General features: G+C 38.5%; 1 protein-coding gene across 1 annotated transcript in view; it reads left to right on the forward strand.

Moving 5' to 3' along the window:
• Positions 1–23,178, forward strand: part of schip1 (schwannomin interacting protein 1) — a 365,243-nt gene that overhangs the window by 70,225 nt on the left and 271,840 nt on the right. The window contains exons 6-10 of the mRNA XM_083525662.1: positions 4,247–4,308; positions 4,535–4,673; positions 7,758–7,828; positions 8,010–8,090; positions 12,366–12,516. Of these exons, the coding sequence (XP_083381788.1) occupies positions 4,247–4,308; positions 4,535–4,673; positions 7,758–7,828; positions 8,010–8,090; positions 12,366–12,516 (504 nt within the window). The remainder of the gene's footprint in view (positions 1–4,246; positions 4,309–4,534; positions 4,674–7,757; positions 7,829–8,009; positions 8,091–12,365; positions 12,517–23,178) is intronic.

A 23,178-nucleotide genomic window follows, 5' to 3' on the forward strand; every position in this document is an offset into this window, starting at 1 on the left:
ACATTCATTCTTTTATATATGTAGCGATGTTAAGATTCATCAATTCGCATCGATGCGTCATGCAAGAAAGTGTGCATAGGGTACAGGTTTGCATCTGTAGCACAATGCATCATTTTTAACATATGCGTAATTTGTGATTATTTATATTTAATTGTTAGTAGATGCGCTATACTTTTATTAGTTAGAAAGTGACAAATATAGTAAGACAAACTTTTATATGTAGATTGATTTCTCCTTGCTAAACTGTTCCTTAAGCTGCTGCTGCGAGAATATGACGTGCCATTTCGCAACACTACGAGACCGAGGCGTGTCCTGAGAGTCACATAGAATGCAGATTAACATGGCAGAGGTAGAGCTGTAACTTCCTGGAGACAAACCAGGTTAAAAAAGGTCTGGTTTGATTTTATTTATTTAATCAATGTTTATTTTTTTTATTTTTTTTTGTACTACAAAGGCCTGTTTGTGAAAGTGCAATGATCTATTTGTACCATATTGAATTGCAGAGGATTATATTTTATACATTACATTGTATTGTATTGTGTAGAATCAAAATCGGATCGCACTGCATCGTAACAGGGGTGAATTGCATCAAATTGGTAGCTGCTTCATGTGTATCTTTATATATATCTAAATATAAAGTGCAGGGAAAGTTTACAAGTCTGTGCTGAGACTTTAGAGATATTGGCATTGACAAAAAGCTAGGGGGCAAGGCAGGACTGAGACTATTAGAGGGACCACACAGATAGGACGTTTTGGAATCAAGGTGAGAGATTCAGATGGTTTAGTCATGTGCAGAGAACGGACATGGGGTATATCGGTTGATGATTGCTACGGATGGATCCGCCAGGCAGAAAGAAACAAGGAAGGCCAAGGAGGAGGTTTATGGATGTAGAGAGGGAGGACATTATTGTTGTTGTAGTAGAATTTGATTTATCTTCCCTTTTACAACACATAAAATGACATCCTAAACTCCACCTGTCATAAAGTTTTCTACAAGTTGGTGTGAAACCTGGTGATCTGCATTTAATCAAATCTAAACACACGATTCTGAGGAGTGGTGGAAGAATAAATCTCAAGGAAAATCTCATGTCAAGTTGTACTTCTAAATATTTTATATGTTTAAGAATTATAAACAATAACGTGACAAGGACTTATTTCATACGGTTTAGAGTGTGTGTGAGTGTGTGTTAATATGCAGAATTGTATGGCTCTCCTGTGGCCTCAAACTGAAAGAATATGTCATTATGACCTTGCATAACTCTGACTGGAATGTGGGCTAGAACTCATCTATACAGTGACAGCGTTGTCACAAACTCTGCTGGGAGAATAAAAAAGACACACACACACACACACACACACACACACACACACACACACACACACACACACACACACACACACACACACACACACTCACACACACACACTCACACACACAGCATATTTCCTATTTGTTCTGGCTCTCATGGAGTGTGGTGTAGTAGCTTTCCCCCTCTTTTATCTTCTCCCTCACATCTCCTTTTGTATTTTTTATTTTCCTCTCTTCAGTGTATCATTTCATTTTCACTCATACCCTGCTCCCTATCATCCCTCTTATTCTGTCAAGACACCTTCCTTTAGGTCTTGCTATCCTCCATCTGCTCCTTATGTCGAAAAACTCATGCACAATAGTGTGTTTGTGTGTGTGTGTGTGTGTGTGTGTGTGTGTGTGTGTGTGTGTGTGTGTGTGTGTGTGAGTGTGAGTGTGTGTGTTTGTGTGTGTGAGTGTGTGTGTGTGTGAGTGTGTATTTAGTTATGGATCAGTAGAGATGACTCTCTAATCTGTTCCCAGAGCCAATGTCACCTTCACCTTGCCAAAAAAAGCCTCTCTCTTATATACACACACACACACACACACACACACACACACACACACACACACACACACACACACACACACACACACACACACACACATACACCTACATACACACAAATCCATGTTTAGCATGTTTTACAGTAATAGAAATGCACACGTTTTTTTGATGGTTACTTCAAGATGAATTGGAGTTGTTTGAAGTCTGTGCAGCCATGGAATGTGTTGGAGGAAACATTTTTACTGACATAGCAATTCTTGCAGGATTGATAGTATTTGATAGTATAAAGTAGTACATTTGTATTACAGTACATATAGACTATATGGACAAAAGTATTTGAACAGCTGACTTTTCCACTCATAGGGGGTTCTTTCCCAAACTCACCAAAACGTCAGAGGTACTCAATTGTATAGGATGTCTTGGATGCACCAGCATTTAAAACCTGGACTAGTAGATCCAAACCTGTTCCAACATGACAATGTCTACAAATCCAGCTCCTTAAATATATGGTTTAGATGAGTGGAAGATCTTGGAAGAGCCTGCTCCAAAGTTCCACACCTTTGGAATGAATTGGAATGCTGACTGAACCCCCAGGCCTCCTCACCACACCTACACTGACTTTACAAACAGTTTTGTATCTGATTGTGCACAATTCTCAACAAGTATCTCCAAAAAATCTAGTGGAACATCTTTCCAGAAGAGTGCAGCTAATGGTGACTCCATGTGGAATGGGATGTATGGTTAGGCGGCCATAAACTTTGTGAATGTAGTGTATTTACGGAACAGCAGTGCACTTTGGACGAGGTATTGGGATTTTATGGCATATTTTGGTTTGTCGCAGTACAAATCTAACTAATGATTTTATATCCAGTCTGTGTCTGTGTCTGTGTTTGTATAAATAAATCATGCCAGCGTTTTGTGGGTTTTTAGAGACTCGTTCAGCTTTGAAGAGCTGCTCAGATTTAGTGTGTCATAACTGACTGTGATGCTCAAATGGTCTGCACCTTATGATCGAGAATGCATCAGCATTATCGTCTATTTGACGCAATTTTAGCAAATACAGAACATATATTTATATAACAATCGTTTCTGTTGAGTTTTGCTCCAGATAAGATACAACTAGAGCATGTTTTGTGTAAGCACTATTCGGCACACCTGGCATCGTGTTTTTGCAACACTGTTGTTCTTTTTTTTTTTTTACACTAGGAAGATGTCAAAAGCAAGAAACATTCAGGGAGTTTGTTTTTTACTTTGAAACTTAAAGCAAGTTACTTCTGTTTTGTGAGAAACTCAAATGTGTCCACAGCCCAGTTTGGGAAAAATGTAGCTATTGTTCAGGAGATTTTAACTCTCCTCAGAAAGTTTTGGAAACTCAGTGTAAAGACTGTTGACTGCACGGGCCACATGCCCTGTGTTATATTCACCACAGAAATCCGAATTTGAAACAGTGTGAGCTTTTCTTCCTTCTTTCTTTCTTTCTTTCTTTCTTTCTTTCTTTCTTTCTTTCTTTCTTTCTTTCTTTCTTTCTTTCTTTCTTTCTTTCTTTCTTTCTTTCTTTCTTTCTTTCTTTCTTTCTTTCTTTCTTTCTTTCTTTCTTTCTTTGTGCTTTTGAAATCTGCATCAAATTCTTTCTTTCTCCCCAAATTTTCACCACAAAGTTGGAGGCACACACTATTCTAGGATGTCTTTAATTTTCCCTTTAATGCAACTAGGTGAACAACCCTGTTCCAGCATGACAATGCCTCTGTACACAAAGCCAGCTCCATGAAAATATGGGTTACAGTGGAAGATCTCCATAAGCACACTTTAAAATCTAGTGAACCATCTGCCAAGAGGAGTGAAGGTTAATATAACAGCAAATAGGGACTAAATGTGGAATTGGAAGTTTAGAAGGCACATACGAATCTTATGGTCAGGTCCATAGAGTGTATTGCTCTCTCAGATCTTTTTCTTTTCCTAATTAGTGTACACTGATACAATGATTACAATGAGTACAGGGATTGGACTACTGTAAATTATGTCTATCTGACCTTCATGTGACCCTTTTTAAGTTAACTTAAGTTTGGATTTCTTTTATTTATTTTTTTCTCCCCTGGGGAATTGACTTGCAAAAAAATTGACATTTGGCAGATGCCCTTATCCAGAGAGAATTACAACCAGAAGAGGGTTAGGGGCCCAGCCGTGGCAGCTTGGAGGTGGTGGGATTTGAACTTGTGACCTTCTGAGTTCAATGCCTTTACTTACTGTTGTTTCACACCATTCCTGCTACTAATCTGACAAATCTAGTGTATCTGGATATTATACCAAATATGTCTTTCTCAGGTATTTAGGGTATGTTGAATTTTGCTTTGCATTAAAGTTCAATATCACTCTCTCTCTCACTTTGTCAGGTCAAGCTGAAGACACTGCAAAACATGAAGTTTATCACTGATGGAGGATACCCATTGCAAAAGTACGGTTTCCAGACCAGCACACGTGCACTCATGCATGTGTAACACCTGTAAGGAAGAACAGCTTCCCAATTCAGTATAATTGCTGATTGACTTACATCAGACACGTGACCCAGACTGAAATCCCTATTACCATTAGAAACTTTTTGCCAATACTGAAAAAATAAAAGCTACCTTAGATCCTCCTAGAAATCAATTCTATAACTTATAAACTGATTTTATTGACAGTACCCAGCCTGCCTGGCAAGACTTCCTGCAAGGACAAGATATCCTGGAGAAACGAAGCCCTTCCCCTCTCTCACTCTCTTCCTCAGACAAGATGAGTACTTCAGTGAGCATGACCACTCTATCAGATGGCTGCACTCCTGTAAGTACCCCAAAACTCACTCTTAGTCCTTAAATATCCTAATGTCATATTGTCCTAATTGCACAGGGTTTGGAGGTTATATGAAGATGTAATATACTCTACAAGAGCATAAGTCCAATAGGTTTGCCCACATTTAGCAACCATTTGCTCTTATAATAACCTTAATCCTCTGGGAAGATGTTCCCCTAGATTTTGGAGTGTGCTTGTGGAGATTTGTACTCATTTAGCCACAAGGACTGATGTAGGGTGAGGAGGCCTGGGGGTCTAGTCAGCATTCCCATTCAAGTGTTCAGTAGGGTTAAGGTCAGAGCTCTATAGCAGACCATTCATGAATTGCATGGAGTTGAAGTATTGCATGGAAGCCATGTTGGTTCATTCCTTTCACCCAGAATAAGTATCCAACCTTCCCTGAACTAAAACAACCCCAAACTATTAAGCTTCCACATCAAACAAGTCATATGACATATATTGAACCATAAATGTAGTTGAGTAGAGAGTAAAAGTTGCTTCTATCTTTGATGCTTAGTAAAACTAGAAAATAGCCTAAATAATGACTTAAGTACAGTAACAAAGTAAATTTATTCAATTACTTTACACCACTGTTAAATACCAAAGCTTGTTTCATCCAAAAATCTGAAGATAGACTGGCAACCAGGAACACCGGAAAACAGTACATGAAACAAACAATCTAAAGCTAAATTGGCTAACTATCCAAAAGCAACTTACATGAAATAAAAGTCTTCTTATTCAACACTGTAGGGTTAGTATATCATCCAGAAACTGTCCTGTGGACTGTTATTTGTTTATGCCACTTCATGTCACACGTTGTACTGGTGTCAGGCAGCTGACGATAAGCAGTGTAAAGGTTTACTCAAGGCTTTCTAAATCAAGCTGAGCAGGAATGTCGAGCGAGGCAAAGTCCTTATTATAATGCCGCCGCCATCTTCCATTATCCTGCTTAAAAAACACTCCATTGTCCCTTTTTATGAGCTAATAAATACCCAAGTGCCTGAATAGCAAGAGTGATTGTTTTCATTAAAAAGCACCTAAAGGCAAAGTGGCCTCCTTGTCTAGTCACTGATCTGCTGACAGGTTTATATTTCACAATTTTATAACCACCTGTTTCTATAACACACCTTCTGTAAAACCAGAGTTTTTGTAGTGATGATTAATATTTGAACACATGCAGTAGTTCCACATCACTAGATTTAATGTGGCTATCTATGCCTTGGCCAATACCATATTGTCAATGTCTTATTGAAATGAATATTAAGAGGAATAACAAAATTTCTTTTTTATGTTTTATGTGTTTTTAACACTTTCTGTCTATATATATATATATATATATATATATATATATATATATATATATATATATATATATATATATATATATATATATATATATAAATCACATTCCACATTGAGTCCCAATTTGCTCTCTCCACTGTTCTGGAAAGAAGTTCCAATAGATTTTTGACTGAGCTCATTCAGACACAAGGGAGTTAGTAAAGTCAGGTACTGATGTAGGTGAGGTTAGGAGGTCTGGGGTGCAGTCAGCATTCCAATTTATCCAGAAGGTATTTAATAGGTTTGAAGTCAGAGCTCTATGTCAGGAGCTCTTCCACTCCAAACCAATGTAAAGCATATCTTCATGGAGTTTCTTTGTGTACAGAGGCATTGTCAGTGCACAGATATTCACTAGACTATAACAGATTTGGGACTCCTAGTGCAAGTGAAAGAAAAATTTCATAGAACCTTATCCAAAGACATCCTATACAATTGTGTGCTTTCAGCTTTGTGATACAGTCTGTTATTGAAACAGCAAATGGGGACTAAATGTTATTGAATTGGATTAGCAAATATTATTAATAAATATCTCTGCAAACAGCCAAGCCTTTTAAAACATATTGACAATTGCATTGGGACACCTGACTTTTCCAGCTGTATGTGGTTCTTTCCCAAACTGTTATCGCAAACATGGAGCCACACAAGTGTATTGTATCTGATGTCTTTGGATGCGGTAACATGAAATTCTCCTTTGACTTGAACTGGGAGAGTGGAAGATCTTAAATGGCCTGCCATAGAGCTCTGACCTCAACCCTATTGAATACCTTTGGGAAGAATTGAAACACTGACTGCACACCAGGTCTAATTAAGGCAGGTAACAAACAGTTGTTGCCGTAAAACAAAATAGGGGCAAGATAAAATAGGCAGTCAAAGATATAATGCTTGGTATGTCAGGCATTTAAAACTAATACTGAGCAAATACTTTGTGTTTGTGAATGGGATTAGAGTCTCTTTCAGATGTGTGTGTTTGTGTGCTCAATCACAAGGTCAGTGTCTATGAGTGCTCTAGGTTGTGAGTAGTGTAGTACATTCATTTTTATGGCATATGGAGCCCTTATCCAGAGTGACTTACAACTGAGCAGTTAAGGGTTGAGGGGCCTTGTTCAAGGGCCCAGCAGTGGCAGCTTTGTGTTCCTGGGACTTGATGTTGTGACCTTTTAATCCACTGGTGACCTTCTGATCCACTGATCCACTGCTACCATCTGCCCTGTAGTACATAGTGGCCATGTTTGTATTCGATGCTGTTTGCTGGGAATTTTAATTGTGACTTTGCTGACCCCAGACACTTAAACAGTAGGAAAAATATAATTTTTAGAGCATAATTCGACAGCATTTGATTTCTTGTACTCGAAGGCAAGGATTTTTACAAATTAAAATGTCTATCAGCTAATTACTTTAGTTCCTCAAGTTAATTAGATTTAAGGATGCCTCTGACTCCATAGGTTATTAATATAATTCTCCAGAATAAATTACAGTTATGATGACATCAGCATAGATGGATGCAACAGGTATCAAAAAAGTTGGGACAGGGCCACATCTTCTGTCTGGGTACATCTGAGAACTGAAGAGACCAGTTGCTGAAGTTTTGGGAGAAGAATGTTGTCCACAACGAAATCATGCAATTGTAATAGATCCAGTATGCATCTTTTTCAAATGCATTTCCTGTACCTTATTGGGAACAAATTTTTGGATATGAGCAGATTTGTTTGGGTTTCTGTTTTGTTTTTTTTTTAGGATGAAGGCCGTAAGAATCATCGCTTCTATGATCACAGTGGTGATGGCCTGGAAGGATTCAAGATGGAGAGGTAATGGTTGTTTGTATAATTACTTTTAAAATACTTACTAGTGTAACAAATACACAATGGATACAAAATATAGATGCCTGTTTATGTACATATAAAAGCATTTTCAAATCCGATGGCTTGACTCCTAAGTGCATTGTTTCTGTGTTAGTAACTACAACTTATAATTGTCCTGTTGTTACAGAAACCCACCATCCCGAACTGAGGAAGACGATAATGCTGCCCATCTACAGGAGCAACATCTGCTTATGGAGAAGGCCTTATTGTGAGTGTTTTATTTTTTCTGGGCTGTGGGCAATTGGAAGTAGGTTAGTCTGCTACATGCTGTATTTTATGAGACTACTGAGAATAATCCACCATCCAAATGGTCAAGTGGCCAAGGCTTCTGACAAACTGCACTCAGGTGCAGAGGGAATTTTCAGGCTTAGCAGTAGGGTTGTTGTATAGCTAAGGGCATTTTGCTTGCATATTTGGGTCTAACTGTCCTGTCTTTGGCAAGGGTCGTCAATCTTATGACTGTATATTAGGGATATAACTGAGACCATGGGATTCGCATCTCATACAATTCACCGCTATTATGATGCAGTGCGATTGAATTTAACACAGCACGATTCAATGCAGTACATTGCAAAGAAAAAATTATAATACTATGCAATTGAATAGGGTACAAGTAGATCCCTTTTATTTCTTTGGTTCAACAGACAGCAAATCGTCAATTTACTTAAATGACTTCTAATGCATGGCTCCTTTACAACAGGTCTTTGTAGTGCAAAAAAAGAAAAAAGAAACCAGATGTTTTTTCCTGTTTTGTCTCCAAGAAGTAGCAGCTCTACCTCTGCAATGTTAATTTAGAATCTATGTGACTTTCAGGACGCGCCTCGGTCTCCGTAATGTTGTGATATGTCATATTCACATAGCAGCAGTGGCGCTGAGAGAATGTGCTTGGGAAACATATAAAATATTGGTAACAAATTATTGTTAAAAAAACTTGTCCAAATTTGAGGCAGATAGAATATACTGTAGCAGAAGGCCACACTGGGGTCCACTCCTGTCAGCAAAGAACAGAAAGCTGAGGCTACACTTGTTATGGGTAAAAAAAAAAAGCTAAACTGGACAGTTGGAGACTGGGTGAAAAAAAGTCCTGGTGAAAATCTTTGAACAATTTTGTCTGAAAAGAGTGTTTTGGAGTATGTCATTGCATGAATGAGCAGATTAAAGGACACTGATGGCTCACTTTTTTCCTCGATTAACCTGAATATAATTCATTGTATACTATTGAGTATCCTCTTATCTATATATCATGTGTATATACACTGTGTAGAACATTTGTACAGCTGCTCATAAGTCCCGTATTGTACATTTCATATCCCACATTCTCTATACACACTGTGACTGTGACTTATCTATCTACAGTGAGGAAAATAAGTATTTGAACACCCTGCTATTTTGCAAGTTCTCCCACTTAGAAATCATGGAGGGGTCTGAAATTGTCATCATAGGTGCATGTCCACTGTGAGAGACATAATCTAAAAAAAAAATCCAGAAATCACAATGTCAATGTTAATATTTGGTACAGTAGCCTTTGTTTGCAATTACAGAGGTCAAACGTTTCCTGTAGTTTTTCACCAGGTTTGCACACACTGCAGGAGGGATTTTGGCCCACTCCTCCACACAGATCTTCTCTAGATCAGTCAGGTTTCTGGCCTGTCGCTGAGAAACACGGAGTTTGAGCTCCCTCCAAAGATTCTCTATTGGGTTTAGGTCTGGAGACTGGCTAGGCCATGCCAAAACCTTGATATGCTTCTTACAGAGCCACTCCTTGGTTATCCAGGCTGTGTGCTTCGGGTCATTGTCATGTTGGAAGACCCAGCCTCGACCCATCTTCAATGCTCTAACTGAGGGAAGGAGGTTGTTCCCCAAAATCTCGCAATACATGGCCCCGGTCATCCTCTCCTCAATACAGTGCAGTCGCCCTGTTCCATGTGCATAAAAACACCCCCAAAGCATGATGCTACCACCCTCATGCTTCACAGTAGGGATGGTGTTCTTGGGATGGTACTCATCATTCTTCTTCCTCCAAACACCTTTAGTGGAATTTTGACCCAAAAGATCTATTTTGGTCTTATCTGACCACATGACTTTCTCCCATGACTCCTCTGGATCATCCAAATGGTCATTGGCAAACTTAAGACGTACCTGGACATGTGCTGGTTTAAGCAGGGGAACCTTCCGTGCCATGCATGATTTCAAACCATGACCTCTTAGTGTATTACCAACAGTAACCTTGGAAACGGTGGTCCCAGCTCTTTTCAGGTCATTGACCAGCTCCTCCTGTGTAGTTCTGGGCTGATTTCTCACCTTTCTTAGGATCATTGAGACCCCACGAGGTGAGATCTTGCATGGAGCCCCAGTCCGAGGGAGATTGACAGTCATGTTTAGCTGCTTCCATTTTCTAATGATTGCTCCAACAGTGGACCTTTTTTCACCAAGCTGCTTGGCAATTTCCCCGTAGCCCTTTCCAGCCTTGTGGAGGTGTACAATTTTGTCTCTAGTGTCTTTGGACAGCTCTTTGGTCTTGGCCATGTTAGTAGTTGGATTCTTACTGATTGTATGGGGTGGACAGGTGTCTTTATGCAGCTAAGGACCTCAAACAGGTGCATCTAATTTAGGATAATAAATGTAGTGGAGGTGGACATTTTAAAGGCAGACTAACAGGTCTTTGAGGGTCAGAATTTTAGCTGATAGACAGGTGTTCAAATACTTATTTGCAACTGTATCATACAAATAAATAGTTTAAAAATCATATATTGTGATTTCTGGATTTTTTTTTTTAGATTATGTCTCTCACAGTGGACATGCACCTACGATGACAATTTCAGACCCCTCCATGATTTCTAAGTGGGAGAACTTGCAAAATAGCAGGGTGTTCAAATACTTATTTTCCTCACTGTATCTATCTATCTATCTATCTATCTATCTATCTATCTATCTATCTATCTATCTATCTATCTATCTATCTATCTATCTATCTATCTATCTATCTATCTATCTATCTATCTATCTATCTATCTATCTATCTATCTATCTATCTATCTGAGGTAAGATAATATATGCCTGTAAATCAGATAGCAACATCCACATTTTGCACAGGTGATCTTAGAACCCTGGCAAATGAATGTGAATGTCTAGATTAGGGTTCACATTCAGGTGACTGGCTTCATAACTCCAGCCCAAAGCCGTTCTTGGTGAACATTAATTCAGCCCTTAGTGCTGCCCAAGGGAACTAAGCACAGCCTGCAGCCTAAAAGAGTGAGGACAAAACAAACATAGTGCGCCTGAACCTGTGTACAAATTCCCATAATTGAATTTGTTTGTTGTTGACCAGAAGCTGTATTCAATCTGAATTTGTTTTCTGGATGAGGATGGAGGTTGCCTGGAGAGGATGGAGTGATTTTGATTTTACAGAATGGGGTTTATGAAGGGCATTTAAATTAGGTTTATCGTTTTACTATTTCAAGATAAAAAAGATGCACCTTTATGTCTTGGATGGGATGAATATTCGAGATAAAAATGCTACGGCCTAATCATGGTTACGATGTCATTAAAAATCCAGTTCATCTAATCTAATCTAATCTAATCTAATCTAATCTAATCTAATACTGCATTGTATTAGGTTGGATTAGATTCGATTAGATTCGATTTGATTAGATTCAACTTTATTGTCATTACACATGTAATACACATGTTACGATGTCATTAAATAATGCAGTATTAAATTAGATTAGATTAGATTAGATTCAACTTTATTGTCATTACACATGTAATACACGTTTCAAGGCATTTCGTTGTTACACCAGTAAGTATTTCAAAAGTAATTATACAAACAACCATCACCTCTCCATCTTGAATCCTTCCAGGCCATCACCACCGTGATCATAGAAGCGATGATTTTTACGGCCTTTATCCTAAAAAAACAAAACAGAAACCCAAACAAATCTGCTCATATCCAAAGATTTGTTCCCAGTAAGGTACAGGAAATGCATTTGAAAAAGATGCAAACTGGATCTATTACAATTGCATGATAGTATAGTATACACACTATAATAACAGAGTGTATAATTATATAATAATAGCTCTGTGTGCAAATAGAAATTATGATTCTTATTAAATAATCAATTTAAATCAACATTTCCATATTCATCCATATTCATTAGGTCCTGCAAATAAATTTTTATAAGATGAGGACATTCAGCTTGCATAAAAGCACTACGATACTGCATTGATTTAATTCTTCTTGCTTTCTGTTAAAGAAAGAGCATTTTAGACAGTGATTGATGGGTCTGTGTGGTTTTTATTACATTAAGTTAGTAAATGTTAAATGCAATGGTTTAGTGGTTCACATTTTAAATATATATTTATGTCATTTGTTCATACTGTATGTAATTTTATTCTTCCAGTTTACCAAAAATCTTCAAACATTGTTTGTCTATGTCATTTTTCTAACATCTTAATGCTTTTTTTTTTATATATTATTTCCCAGAATTCAGAGGGCCTGGCGAACTTTGCTGGAGCAGAAACAAGGCTGGCAGGAAGAGCCAAAGAACCGCATCAATCATTTTGAGTTGGTGTCACAGGAAGATGCTCTTCCCACTGACCTGCCTACTGGAGAGCTGGGTCAAAACCTCACACTGGTAGGGAACCGAGCGCGAAAGAGCGATTATGAGAGTATGAGTAATAAATCTTGCCGCAGCATAGACTAGAGGATGAAGCTGTTGAGGTGCATGGTCGTTGACATGGTGCCTAGATCTGTAATTAGCCCCTAATTAGATTAGTTTGCTAAGTAGGTTAATTGATTAATGAGTAGTCTAAAGAGTGCAGAACCCTTGTTCTATCTGTCCTGAGCGCTTATAGTGAATTAAATAGTGCTTACTAACCCCGAAACAGACACCAAAAATAGCAGCGGGTGAGATTTAGAAAAGGAAAAATTATTGTATTGGTTTTATTGTTTCATCACACTGGTGTGAAGAAACTGGAATGGTATGAGAAATCAGAATCAAAAGGGAACCCATACTCATTTTTGTGTGTCAGCTTCTGTAAATTATTTCCTCAAGGTCTTAGTTACTGTACAGTGCCTGTTAAAAGTCTGGAAACATCTAGACTTTTCTTGTTTTTTAGAGACACATGCCTGTTCATTTTGGGTATATGCAGGTTATTTAATTGTATGAATATTCACCTCGACCAAACAAATACAAATGAACAGATGTTACACTTCAAATCCTCCCTTAACACATTTTTGACATCAGTTATTTACTCGGAACATTCATCTGAAATACTTTGCCATGCCTTACACAACTTGCCAAAGGAGCTCTTACCTAGTTGGAGACCTTGAAATCCAGTTCATCCTAAAGTAGTTCAATAGGATTTAGGTGCAGTGACTGGGCAGACCATTCCATTCCTCTGATCTTACAGAGCTCGGTCATGTTGGTTCAATATTCCTTTCAGCTCAAACTCGTGTATGGACTCATGTTTGAGTTTGAGGCAGTCCGCTAACAACTTCTCTCCTGTCCTTTGTCATACATAAGTTCTTCTGTCTGAGCCATAAATGTCCAATTTGGATTCATCTGTGGAAAAAAACTTTCTTCCAGTCATTTGCTGTCCATTTCTTTTCTGTTTTTGCTTTTTGTACAGCGTTTGTTGCATATAAACAAAAGGCACTTTCATGACCAAGCGATACATCCATGCCATGCTAAACAATTCTTCCGCCAATAAATTCAGGATATATGCAGAACCTCAGCAATAGTCTCCTTAGAACACACACATAATTAACCTTCTCTCTATTTTTATTCATTTCCTTCATCCTGCTCCTCCCAGGGGCACGGTTACCCTCTAAAAGCTGCCGATTAATGGGCGAAAGATGAAGAAGGGTTTATTGAATGCTGCATATCTTAAGCCCTCTATACACTTTAAAGAGTATACTAAGAAGGTTTTCAAATGCAAAGTAATCCATGCACATAGATATGCCCATAACCTCTTATATAGGATTTATTTTACTAGACTCTTACCACATGTTCTCAGGCTTGAAGGATGATCTGATCATTACATGCATCAATTGCTGGAATGTGTGCTATGAATGGGTTGAAATTGACAATATGAACCTTGAGTGTGAGACCAGTCACATTTGTGGCCTTTGTTTTATTTATTGCTGGCCTCTGTGATCCAGTGAGCTGTCCCTACCCCTGAATACATTATTTACACTTTATTTATGGTCACATCAGCAGGCGGGTGTGCCATTCAATTCGCATCCTGTAGCTTGGTATAATGCTCGTGAGTTTCTCGCAAGCCTTGCCGCTAAGCTAGACTAGACTAAAATCATTGAAACGACTTTCTGCGAACGAATTAATCACTGGTTATTAGTGGTTGAAAAGTTTTTACTATTTTTATGCATGCAATTAAAAGGTGCATATGCTGGCGAAGCCATGAGAAGGTCTTCAGGATGCTCACGCTTTCCAGCCGTCTCAGCATTTCTTATGACTAATCGCACAGCTGTTGGTTGTCTATTGGAAATTGCATTGAAATCTGCTTTGAAATCAGGTTTCAAGTATGATAAGTAACCATGACGCATTCGGGGAGTATCTCATTTGTCATCATATTAATAACAGTTGGCGATGTTGCCACAGATATAACTGGCCTTTAAACAGAATCTTCAATTTTTTTGAGTGCGTAGTGTCTGATAACTTGTTTTTTGATAACTTGATATCAACAAAGAAGTTCAATTAATAGTTCTAACAATAGTTAAGATCCTTTAAGACACACCATATGGAAGACGTCATCATGTGTATATTCCTCAAACTGTTACCACAAAGTTGAACCAACACAATTGTTTAGGATGCCTTCAGATGCGCTCAGTTCACTTAAACTAGGAGGTCCAAACATGTTCCAGCATGATGATGTCCCTGTGCACAAGGCCAGCTCTATGAAGATATACATGGGTTGGAGTGGAAGATCATAAATTGCCTCCTATAGAGCTCTGACGTCAATCCTATTGAACACCTGTGAGATAAATTGCACTTCAGGCTGATAATTGCACCCCAGGCCTCCTCAACTTACTTCAGGACCTGGCTTTACTAAAACCATTGTGGCGGAATTGAGCTCAAATCTCCATAACCACACTCCAAAATCTAGTGAAATATCTTCCCAGAAGAGTGGATATTATTAAAACAGCAAATGAAGAATAAATGTGGTATAAAATGTTCAGAAAACACATTCAAATGATACAGTTCGGTTTCTAGGGAGGTATAAACCTTTGACTATAAACTGCATTGTAATTTGCCTCTGTAATTGATTTCCTACTTTAAACATGTCTGTATTTTCCGGTTCTTAGCTGGTAATTTGTAATAAAGGGAAATAAAGACAAATTGTAAACCCCTATGCATTCAGACATGGACCAACCTGGTAATGCTACAAGGTTTTCCTATATTAATGAAATATATATTATTATATATATATAAATAAGAACATATACTGTATACTGCATTTTTAGCTCTGTAGTGCAGCACTGAGAGAAACACCAGATTTTCTTGGTTGGTGAAAAACCACACAGCAGTATGGATGTAATGACTGGGCTGTTATAAAGCTGCTCTTAATTACTCTTCAAGACAGGCCTAGAAAATCGCACTAAGTCAATAGGCTAATGGTTAGCTCCTTTTGCTCAAGGGCTCGAAACAGTTCCTCCATTAGAGGTTCTATATCATTCGATTGTTTCCCGCATTAGGGCTTTCTTCCCATTTGATTGGCCATTGTAATCTTTTTTAGAGCTATTGGTCAAGTGGCTTCAGTGTTTGAAGTGAAATGGGGATGAGAATGGTATTAGAGAAGCTCAGTTTGTGGTGTTCAGGATAGATGGCTATTTCTATAATAGAGTAACTTAAATGAGTACAAGGAAGGCTTTTTGTAATCACTTTAACAGATGAATAATGTAAGAGTGAATCACCCTCTGCTGCAAATGGATCTTCATTTAGAGCAGATGTTTAAAGTGTAACAAGATACACCTCTCTGTGAACTGAAGTCTAGAGCCATCAGGGCCAGCAAGGTCTTCTTTGCAGGACTAATCCCTATCAGAATTATTAACTGAATATATTTATGCCAAATTAATGCATATTAAATTATTTACAACAGTCCATTCTTTTCATTTTATAGCAGTTCTCTGTTGTGCTCCCTCTGCTACTGCTGCAGCGCCACCGAGTGTAAGTTTCGGTTCGAGATTTTATCCAATCAGATTTCGGCCGCCACATCACGTTTTGCCGTACGGCCAGACGAAACGAACAGCACGGGCTCTTGTTAGATTCAAATTTATGCTGCTTAAAGCTGTTAACCAAAAAGCCTGCAGTTTGGCCCCTCCAAGGCCCCCTAGCAGGCGTTGCTTCATGTCCGAGTTTTTTTCCATCCTTTGATTGGATGTTCAGAGGGCACACTAGTCAGACTTGCAACCTGCATCTGTAGCAAATTGCACAAGTTACATGTTACAAATACTGTATATACATGTGGATGTAATAGCTCTTCTACAATGGCTGACAAAGGGGAACAAATTGATTTGGCTGAAGATATAATTACAAAGACATTAACAAGACGGAGTTTTCAAGACAAGCTGGACATCGTGTGGAAAGTCGGCCAAAACAGGTCGAAGACCATTTAATTGTGTTTTCTCATGGAATTTCTCATTGTTTTCCCATAGATTTGCCATTTCAAATCCCCAGGAAAACTGAAATGCACAGGAGAAAATGCAGAAAATCAGGAAAACATCTGCATGAGATTATAGCTGTCTTGTGTATATGATGGTATTAAGAGGCTGGATTGGTTCAGATAGGACACCACTGAAGGTCTAAGTGTGAAACAGGGACGTGCATCTCCATCACTGACGCGTCTTCACATCTCAAAGCATAGCCAACGATTCGATACATTAAAGATACACATTAAGCAGCTATCGATGCGATGCGATACGATTCACCCCTAATACGATGCAGAGCGATCCAATTTCGATTTGATTCAATGCAATATGATGCCATTTTAAAAATATGATTCTATTCAATTCAATATTTGAACCAAATATTTGCTTTTATTTCTTTGGTTCAGAACAGCAAATCATCAATTTACACAAGTGCCTTCTAACTTCTAATGCATGGTCCTTTTACAAACAGGCCCCTTTAATGCAAACAAATCTGAAATAATATTAGACATTTTGTTCTGTTCTGTCTCCAGGAAGATGCAGCTCTGCCTCTGCCATGTTAATCTGTATTATATGTGACTCTCAGGACACGCCTCCGTCTCTGTAGTGTTGTGAAAAGTCATATTCACGTAGCAGCAGCGGAGCTGAGAGAAATGCTTGAAATAACAGTTAGTAGAAATCAATCTACATATAAAATAATGGTCACGGATTATTCGTCACTTTTTGAAATGCACAACCAGCCACTGGTGAACAGCATTACAAAGTACATATTAGGATGATAAGTAGGGCTTTTTTGTTGTATTTATCAAAAAGATAAAAATAAAACTCTAGTTTCAAATGTTGGTTTCTACATAAGGTTATGTTCCAAGTATTCTGATACCTGGGTTAAAGTCAGGTGGCCTGGCAGACCAGTGCATTAGTCAGCACTACTGTCATGTTTGTGTGTGTGTGTGAAAAATGAGATAGGAGGAATATATTTTGCAAAACGATAGAAAGGTAGAAGGTAAAAAGACCTGCATTCCTTCATGCCTACTGTATTTTGCACTCTTTTCATTTTGCTGTTCGACAGACAGTGGATTTATGATAATCAGATAAGAGAATGTCCTCCACTGATTTATAAAACTTAGCTGGAAGAGCTTACCTACCATCGACAACACCTTCTTATTAATGTTTTTATGAAGTTAAATAGATAAATGTTAATAAATAAATTGCTTACTAAACAGCCCTGCAATCCAACCCTTGGCTGTATATCTTCAGGCACTTAAGAGAAGACAACCGTGGGCTCCATTAGTGTGTGTGTGTGTGTGTGTGTGTGTGTGTGTGTGTGTGTGTGTGTGTGTGTGTGTGTGTGTGTGTGTGTGTGTGTGTGTGTGTGTGTGTGTGTGTTTTATGGGCCAAGTGTATGTTTCTCTGCACACACATTTAGCCCATAAAGGAATGTGCCCAAATTAGCCATTGATTTTTATTTTTTGTTAGATGGGAGAAGTCGAGATTTATTGCAGGTGCCTGAGAGCGAAGCGAAGACTCATATTTCTGAAAGAAAGAGGGAGCGAGAGGGAGAGAGGGATGAATGATGGGAAATGGCAGAGAGACTTATCGAAGATGACTGATCATTTAGAGTTTATTAGTCTGTTCGTATGAAATGGCATCAGATCCAGATACTCTACAGGATGTGGTCTGGTTCTGGGGCTTCTTCAGCTGCAGGACAGTTGATATAAATGAATGAGCCTGAGCTCAACAATGTAACACACAGAGTTTTTTTGTTGTTGGTAAGATTAATTTCATAAATATCTGAAACTCAGTTCATAAAATATATTCATACAAGGAACGGTAAGATACACCGATTCGCATCGGCATAAGTTAACGGTGTGATGCATCGGTTTAAAAATGTCTGCACAGGATACAAGTTAGCATTTGTGTCACGAGTCATCATTTTTAACATATTTTGCATCATTAAAATATTATTTATTTATATCTAATTATTAGTAGATGCACGATACTTAGAACGTGTATAAGATTTGTGTCTAGGGTTGCAAATTCGGGAAGTTTCAATGGAAATCAATAGGAATTTATGATAATCAACAAGAATTAATATAAATAAATGTGAATTAAAAAACATTGCATGTAAGCCTATAACAGAGTGTCAGGCTGCAGACGCGGAAGCCGATATAGTCCGATCATTGTCCTTTTATTTCAACAACCGTACAACACAAAAACACTCATAAGCCGTTGAAAACAACAAACAAAGACATCCGCTCGATACGCGTTGTCCGCTATGAGTTCGAATGTCCCAAGCATAATCCATAAAGCCTTCGGCAATGAGTAATCCAAGTCGGAAGTGGAATTCGCATATACAGCCGGCGGTCGAGCAGCCACGCGATTGTCCAGCTTGACAATATAACGACCGACAGCCTGTGACTCAAGAACGTGAGTTTATGTAGTCTGATCTTTCATGAGCCACAGCTGTCGGTAATCTTGGGAAGCAGCGTGACTGCTATCGAGGGGGGCGTGGCAGGGTGGATCTCTGACAGCTACAGACGGGGGCGTGGCAGGGTGAATCCCTGACAGCTACAGAGGGGGGCGTGGCAGGGTGAATCCCTGACACAGAGAACCTACATGTAGATGGAAAAAACATATTGCACAATAATTTGGGGAAAAACATCCAGATTTAATGCAAATTCAGTTACATTTTTACTCTGCACATTCATCAATCACATACACAAAGGGCTGAGGCCACACCCCCTACATACACTGTGCATTCCTCCATAACATAACACACATCGTTTTTTTAAATCCTGCACACAAAAATTTTTATCTTGGCAATAAATCAGGTAAATTACATGAATATTACATACAATTAAATCAAAGTTAAAAAGTCATGAAAAAAAATCTGCATTAGTTTGAATGCATGTCAGCATTGATAGAGTTTATATAAGTTTCCCTAAATTACTAATTCATTCCGATACATTCCCTTAAATTCCTGTAAGGTTTTCAACTTGGAATATTTCCAAGATTTACTGATAATTTTCCATCCCTTGCAAACCCTATTTGTGACCAATATTTTATATGTAGATTGATTTCTCCTAAAATTTTTGCTAAATTGTTTCTCAAGCGCGTTCTCTCGGCACCACTGCTGCTATGTGAATGCGACGTTTCACAACCACTGAGGCCGAGGCGTGTCCTAAGAGTCACATAGAAGATAGTCTAGATTAACATGGCAGAGGTAGAGCTGCATCTTCCTGGAGACAAAACAGTCTGTTTTTATTTCATCTGTTTTCTTTCTTTCTTTTTCGTGCAATACAATATCCTGTTTATGAAAAGGCCATGTGTTAGAACTTTGAAGGCACTAAAGTAAATTTTTGATTTGCTGTCTTTTTGAGCTTAAGAAATAAAAGCTTTTTGCAGAGCATCATATTTTTTTACATTGCATCGTATTGCACTGCATTGCATTGTGTTGAATCGAATCAAAATGGAATCGCACTGCATCGTAATAAGGGTGAATCGTATTGCTCTGCATCGGTAGCTGCTTCATATGTATTTTTAATGTATTGTATTGTTGCCTATTCATCGAGATGCTAATCGAAAATGCACATCCCTAAGATATGCAATTCTCATCATTCATTATAAATACATTTTTGAGTAAGCAGATTAAATATCTATTATTATTATTATTATTATTATTATTATTATTATTATTATTATTATTATTATAATGTCCACCTCTGGTCTAAAGTAATCGCAGCCACAGATGTGTTAATTATACATAGACAACATAATTATAACCAAATAAAGGCTGCGCCTTTGTTCACCCACATTGCAAACATCATACACCAAGTGCATATCGATCGATTTTCCGAACCAAAAGGCCTGTGTGGAAAAAAAAAAAAACAGATGCGCAATTCAGAATCAACCATGGATGCAGATATAGTAATCAAGCCTTGCCTCCATGTCTGCTTTCGGAGTTGCTAGTTGAGTAAATCACTTATAATGAGTTCCCTGGAGAAGTGAGATCATGCTGTTCCTGTACTGTAATCACACACTTTCCACTTGCATTTTCTTCACTGTTTTGTGTTCAGCTCCTTTATTTTACCTTTTTGATCCTGATCTAAGCATCTATCATGACTTGTAGCTATCAATACGTGCTTGCATTCTTGGGATAATTGGATCCGACACTTGATTTGGATGAAAAAAAAAATCAGTCAGCAATTAGCTGGGTATGATCATGATCAATGTTTTCCAAGGATTGATTTCTCGAGTGTTCTAAATTCCTAACAGATAAGAGGTAAAATGTTCATTAAAAAAAGAAAGAAAGAAAGAAAGAAAGAAAGAAAGAAAGAAAGAAAGAAAGAAAGAAAGAAAGAAAGACTTGTCACATGTACATTACAGCACAGTGAATTTTTTTCTTCGCATATCCCACTGATGTTAGGCAACTGGGGTCAGCTCCTGGAGCACTGAGGGTTAAGGGCCTTCCTTAAGGGCTCGCAGATTGGTGATACCAGGGCTTATCCCCTGACCTTCTGATTAGTAACCCACCAATCCACCTGCCCACCTTGAACTAACATTTGTTTTAACAAGGTTTATAACCAGATCGTAAATTTCTTTTTAAATTCTCAGCAAATGATTTACTCGACTTAATCCACCTCTTAATCAACACTATCACGTTGCAAAACGCAATATAATTACAAAGAGAAAGGCATTTCGCATATGGAGGGTGTATAGCATTTTACTAAAGCAAGAAACCCAGTTAAGACAACTCCAAACCTCTACATTACAACCGCAACTGTGCACCTACATCATCTGGAGCAGTTCAGAAACAATATTTGTCTAATAACATGAAAAAAACATACAGTATTTTTACCTATTTAACAGAGATGCATACTCATAATTTGCAACGTTTCTCAGAGGCTGTAAGCCAGTGGTACTGCTCGTATTCACTGGTCTAGAAGTGGCGAACAAACCCTTTCCTGCGCTACAGACGTGTTTTGCTAGTTGAACTTAGCTGTAACCAATCTGATTGATTTATTTCTTATAGAGACTAAGGTACAAAGGCCAGCACTACAGATTTTGAAGGCCCTGGGCAGGTTAGATTGACATGGCAGCACATAGAGGCTGTAATCTGATTGGACAAAAAATCGAGCATCCACATACACGTACTGGAAGCAATGCAGCCAAGAGAAACGCTACGAAATAAAGAGAATAAACTCTTGGAAAAAATTTATACAATTTCATGGAACAAATATTAGAATTTAGGTTGTAAATGTAGGTCAGTGCTTCTGATAGTGTTTAGACCAGCAGAGAAGACTTTGTTGGCCCTGATCGCCCACCACTGGAGAAACGTACTAATGCCAAGAGTGTGTAAAGCTGTTATTCTTGCTAAGGGAGCATTTCTTATTTAGAATAAAGTGCAACATCTGTACATTTATATATTTGTTTGGTCAAAGTCTTCATACTGTTAAATGACTTAGCTTGTTGCATTTACAGTACACCAAAGAAATATGAATGTGTCTCTTAAAAACAAGGAAAAAAGTTTTTTTGATATGATTTGTGTTCAATTAGTAGCTTGGCGAGTTGAACCGAGAGAGAGTGTGTGTGTGGTCTGGGAGTTGGAATTTACAGCAGTCTTATATGGAGACTGCAGTAGTTGCTGGGAGCTGGATTTCCCCATTGGCTCTGATCCGACAGCGATTTTGAATGAATGATCTGCATTGGGTAACAGTATGAGATTAGATTCTTCTCGTGGTGTTGGTGAGTCCCTGGAAATAATAATGAGTAATTAGAGCGGATTGGTAGTTTAACTAGGACTGGAAAACCCTGTGTATGTGTGTCAGTCTTTGTACATTAGAGTATTAAAAACCACAGCAGCAGAAGAAGGAGCACACTGTGCGATTTTTAATTGTCCTTTACTAGTGTAGACAAAAACACTCTTTAACATTCATTTTGATCATGACATGCCTTGATTATAAAACCTACATACAAACACTACTTTACCCTCCATAACTCAACTCAGTTTCTCTTCTTGCTGTAGTGTCCACCTGACTCGTTTCGACATTTTCCCTGAGGTAGTTGGAAGTTGTCACGCTAATTGTGTCCTCGGGTTTCACGCTCTTATTGGTTCTTGGTTTGACGGTCGTCGTAGGAGAAGTCACACTGCAGGAAAGTGTCCAAAGACTTCTGACACTCCTAGAATTGGAGAATCGGAAGAAAAAACTTTGCAACAGCAATGAATCGACTGTTGGTGACTAAACCAGTGATTAAAGACAACAGATTTTAGCCTAGGATTATAGAAATTCCTGGTGGTCTAGTGGATAGGATGCGGCGCTCTCACCACTGCGGTCCGGGTTCGATCCCCAGTCAGGGAACCAACCCCAGCCACTCTTACTGCCGGTCCCAAGCCTGAATAAATGGGGAGGGTTGCGTTAGGAAGGGCATCCAGTGTAAAAACGTGCCAAATCAAACATGCGGATGATCCGCTGTGGCGACCCCTAACGGGAGAAGCCTCTTTTCAACGTTCTCTCTTTCAATACTTTTTACTCCCTCTCTCTATTACCCCTCTATCCCTTTCTTTGTCTCTCTCCCTGTCCCATTCAAGCCCTCTCCCTCTCTCTCTTTCTACCCTTCTCTCTCTTTTCAT

Source organism: Silurus aristotelis (assembly GCF_946808225.1).
Source record: "Silurus aristotelis genome assembly, chromosome: 22".
NCBI classification, from domain to species: Eukaryota; Metazoa; Chordata; class Actinopteri; order Siluriformes; family Siluridae; genus Silurus; species Silurus aristotelis.